The following is a 3,910-nucleotide window of genomic DNA, read 5'->3' as shown; positions in this document are numbered from 1 at the left end:
AAAAAAAACAAAAACCACAGCCACATAAACGCTGACGCGTGGATGCCTATTGGTCCCGGTTGGTGCCACCAACCGGGACCAAAGGCCCTCCTGCCTGGGCTCAGGGGACAGGCCACGTGGAGGCCCTTCTGTCCCGGTTCTGGATTGAACCGGGACTAAAGGGGTCAGGGCATTAGTACCGACCCTTTAGTCCCGGTTCATGAACCGGGACTAAAGGCCCTTACCAACCAGGACAATAGGCCCTTTTCCTACTAGTGGTACTTCCCTCTTTCTATCCCGTTGTTTGCTTCTGCGCACGGAGGCTCACAATTCTGGAAGGATTTGGTCAAAGTTAGGCCTTTGTTTTTGGCCCATGTTAAGTTTGTTGTCGGGGACGGCTCCTCTGTTTGCTTCTGGCTTGATTGGTGGTGTGGAGACTCACCTCTGTCTGTGAGTTTTCCCACACTCCTTTCCTATTGTCCCAACCCAAACATCTCAATCGCCGAGCTCTCAGTTAATAATTGGGACTAGGTCTTTTCGTCATTCCCTATCTCATGTAGATTTTGAAGATTGGCAAAGACTTAATGTTTTCTTCCCTACGCTCTTGGAGAACGTGGACTCGGTGGTCTAGCCCCATACCTCTCCAGTTCATTTTTCGGTTAAGTATTTATATCCAAAGCTTGTTGGCGGATCTCCCACCAACAGATTTAATCTGGTTTGGCGGGCTCGTATTCCCCCAAAGGTGAAGATCTTCATGTGGCAAGCTTTTCGAGGGCGTTTGCCCGCGGCGGACCAGGTCCATAAGAGGAATGTCCCGGGATCGGATTTCTGCGCCCACTACGGTGCTTTGGAGGACACAAATCACATTTTTTTCCACTGTGTTTTGGCCAAGTTGGTCTGGAGATGTGTTAGATCCTGGCTCCAGGTCTCATGGGACCCTTCATCCTTCTCTAAGATTCGGGCCCTTGCTAATTCTTTGACTGGCGTTTCTAAAAGGGTCTTCTGGGTTGGCCTTGGAGCTATGTGCTGGTCTTTATGGACGACTAGGAATAAAATTTACCATCGACCATGTTTTCCCTGCTAAGCCTGCTGATTGCTTATTTAAATCATGTATGTTCCTGTAGCATTGGAGATCATTGACTAAGACGGGGGACTGGGATGCTCTTGATCTCCTGATATCTAAAGTGCGGGCCTCGGCGTCTTCCCTAGCCAGACAGGAGCATGTTGCTTAGTTGCTTTGGCGTTGACTAGTTGCTGGCTATGTCATTCTTAGTTCCTCCGGCCTGCGTGCCGTACGTGTGCTGGCCTGGGAGCCATGTATCTCTCCTTTAAACTTCGGGTGAGCCCGCGTTTGGGGCAACATTTCATCTGTCTGTTTCGTTGGTTGTTAGTGTTCGAACTCTGTCTGGTGTCTTTATCTATAAAGTCGCGCACATGCCTTTTATCTAAAATTTCCACGGGAGATCCTGATAATGCACTTATTCATACATTGTACTGTTGTTGAGCATATTGAGTGGTAAGTGTGGCCTTGTAAGTCGGGACTTCTGCCCCTTTGAGATGAATTCTCAATAGTCCCGCGATGAGGGATATTTTACATCGGGACTCACGACGATGAGGTCCAACTCCTCTCTCTCTCTCTCTCTCTCTCTTTATATATATATATATATATATACATATATATATATATATATATATATATATATATATATATATAACTCCAACGGTGTTGATGAAGATAGCTCCAACGGTGAATTCCTAGTCTGACAAGGTATCAAAAATAGCTCTAGATTAGATTGTTGTGGAACATGGGTTGGTGACGGTGAAAAAATTGCTCAATAAATCTTTTTGGAGGTTTCGAGAGATTATAAAGGCATAGTATCGAAACTTGATGAACATGGCCGAAGAGAAACCTGTGGGTTGTTGTGGCCGCGGGCAACAATGACGCCTTGTGGGCTTCGTCTCCTCCCTGGAGGCATTGTCATGGCCATGTCCATCCCCTGATCAGGCACCAGGGGAAACCTTAGGCTCGGTTTGCCGGGCCATGCAGCGTTGGCGCCATGGCGTCGTCCTCTCCTTGGAGATGCTGCTTGGGCCGGAGTAGTAGCTGGTGTGGGTTGCCTCTTTTGCCTCGGCGGCGAGGCTTGGGGCGCCGTGTTGTCATGTGTTGGTTGGTGTTGTGAGCATGGGCATCCGGGATGCAATGCACTCCATCTTCGGTGCTTATTTGTGATGTCTTCCCCGAGTCAGGCTAGCTCCTTCTGTCCACTTGTCGATCTCCTAGGTGCTAAGAGTGTAGGGTGCGTTGATCTAGTTTGGTTTGGAGTTTTTGCATGCTCCAATTGAGAAACAATAAAAAAAATCCGTTTCTCAAAACTCAATGTGATTTTTACAACTCTTTGCCTCGAAACATTGCCTTAATTTATTCAAAAAATAATAAAACATTGACTTATTATAAATTTTCGAGCAACTCGGCAAACCTTTGTTTTTTGAGCAACTTACAGTAAACTTACTAGTATTTGTTTCATTGTTTGTACTGTTATTACATACGTATGTTTGCAGACGAGAGCTGCTTGACGAACGGACACCTGAGTAGAACGGTCATCGAATGGATCCCGGGCATGCCGCGGATCAGCCTCGGAGACACCTCCAGCTTCGTCTGCACGACCGACCCGGACGATTTTGGCCTCCGTTTCAACATCGTGGAGGCCAACGGCTGCACCAAGGCCGGCGCGCTCATCCTCAACACCTTCGACGACCTAGAAGCCGACGTCCTCGGCGCTCTCCGCGCCGAATACCCGCGCATCTACACTGTCGGTCCCCTAGGCCCCCTCCTCAACCACCACCTAAGGCCAAGGGACGACGACGCCTCCGGCTCCGCCAGCGGCCTGGGCCTGTGGAAGCAGGACAGCGAGTGCCTCGCGTGGTTGGACACGCAACAACCGGGCTCCATCGTGTACGCCAACTTTGGCAGCCTTACGGTCCTCTCCACCGACCAGCTCGCCGAGTTCGCGTGGGGCCTCGCCGCCAGCGGCCAACCGTTTCTCTGGTCCATCTGGGACAACCTCGTCCCCGGCGCTGGCGCCGGCGCTGGCTTGAGCTCACTGCCGGCGGAGTTCGTCGCGGCGACTGCAGGGCGGTGCTTCCTGACCACGTGGTGCCCGCAGGATCAGGTGCTAGGGCACCCGGCCGTGGGGTGCTTCCTGACGCATAACGGGTGGAACTCGACCTGCGAGAGCATGGCTGCCGGAGTGCCGATGGTGTGCTGGCCGGGGTTCGTCGACCAGTACACCAACTGCAAGTACGCCTGCGAGGTGTGGGGTGTGGGCGTCCGGCTTGACAACGAGGTGAGGAGGGAGCAGGTGGCTAGCCATGTCAGGCATGTGATGAAGGCGGAGGACATGCGGGGGAGCACGGCTGGGTGGAAGGTCAACGCGGAGGAGGCCGCGGCGCCCGGCGGGGTGTCCTGGGAGAACCTGCGGAGCATGGTCAAAGAGCTCGGCTCTGTCAATGCTGAAGCTTGAGGAGTTTGACTGATCGATCAGGATCTTTTATCGGGGTCAGTCCGGCTCCGTCTGCAACTGCATCGGTGATGCCAATAAAGTATTTCCTGTAAGCCACTGCTCGTACCCTATTCACTTACTTGGTAACTTGGTAGTATTATGAGTATGGCTGGTTTCCGAGCAGGACAGGACAGAGAGAGCGGTTGGATGGATGGATGGAAACGATCTTGTGGAGACGCGCTCGCGTGCACAGAAACCAGCGAGTCGATGGATGGCACGCTTCCTTCCCTTGCATTCCCTTTTCTTCTTCTTGTTCTCTTCTAAGGCCCTGTTTGGTCCTAGGATTTTTTTAGTCCCAAGTCCCTAAAAAGTCCCTATCTTTTTAGTTCCTGAGACTTATAAGTCCCTATAAGACCATATTATAACTATAA

The 3,910-nt window shown here is 51.3% G+C and overlaps 1 protein-coding gene across 1 annotated transcript in view; it reads left to right on the top strand.

Moving 5' to 3' along the window:
* The window catches only part of LOC119305577 (7-deoxyloganetin glucosyltransferase-like), a 14,523-nt gene extending 11,023 nt beyond the window's left edge, over positions 1 to 3,500 (top strand). The window contains exon 3 of the mRNA XM_037582064.1: positions 2,539 to 3,500. Coding sequence (XP_037437961.1) covers positions 2,539 to 3,500 — 962 coding nt within the window. The remainder of the gene's footprint in view (positions 1 to 2,538) is intronic.
* Positions 3,501 to 3,910: the final 410 nt, after the last annotated feature.

The sequence above is a fragment of the Triticum dicoccoides genome, chromosome 5B (genome assembly GCF_002162155.2).
Source record: "Triticum dicoccoides isolate Atlit2015 ecotype Zavitan chromosome 5B, WEW_v2.0, whole genome shotgun sequence".
NCBI classification, from domain to species: domain Eukaryota; kingdom Viridiplantae; phylum Streptophyta; class Magnoliopsida; order Poales; family Poaceae; genus Triticum; species Triticum dicoccoides.
The sequence above is the reverse complement of the archived record's forward strand: the minus strand, read 5'-3'. Positions and strand labels throughout refer to the sequence as shown.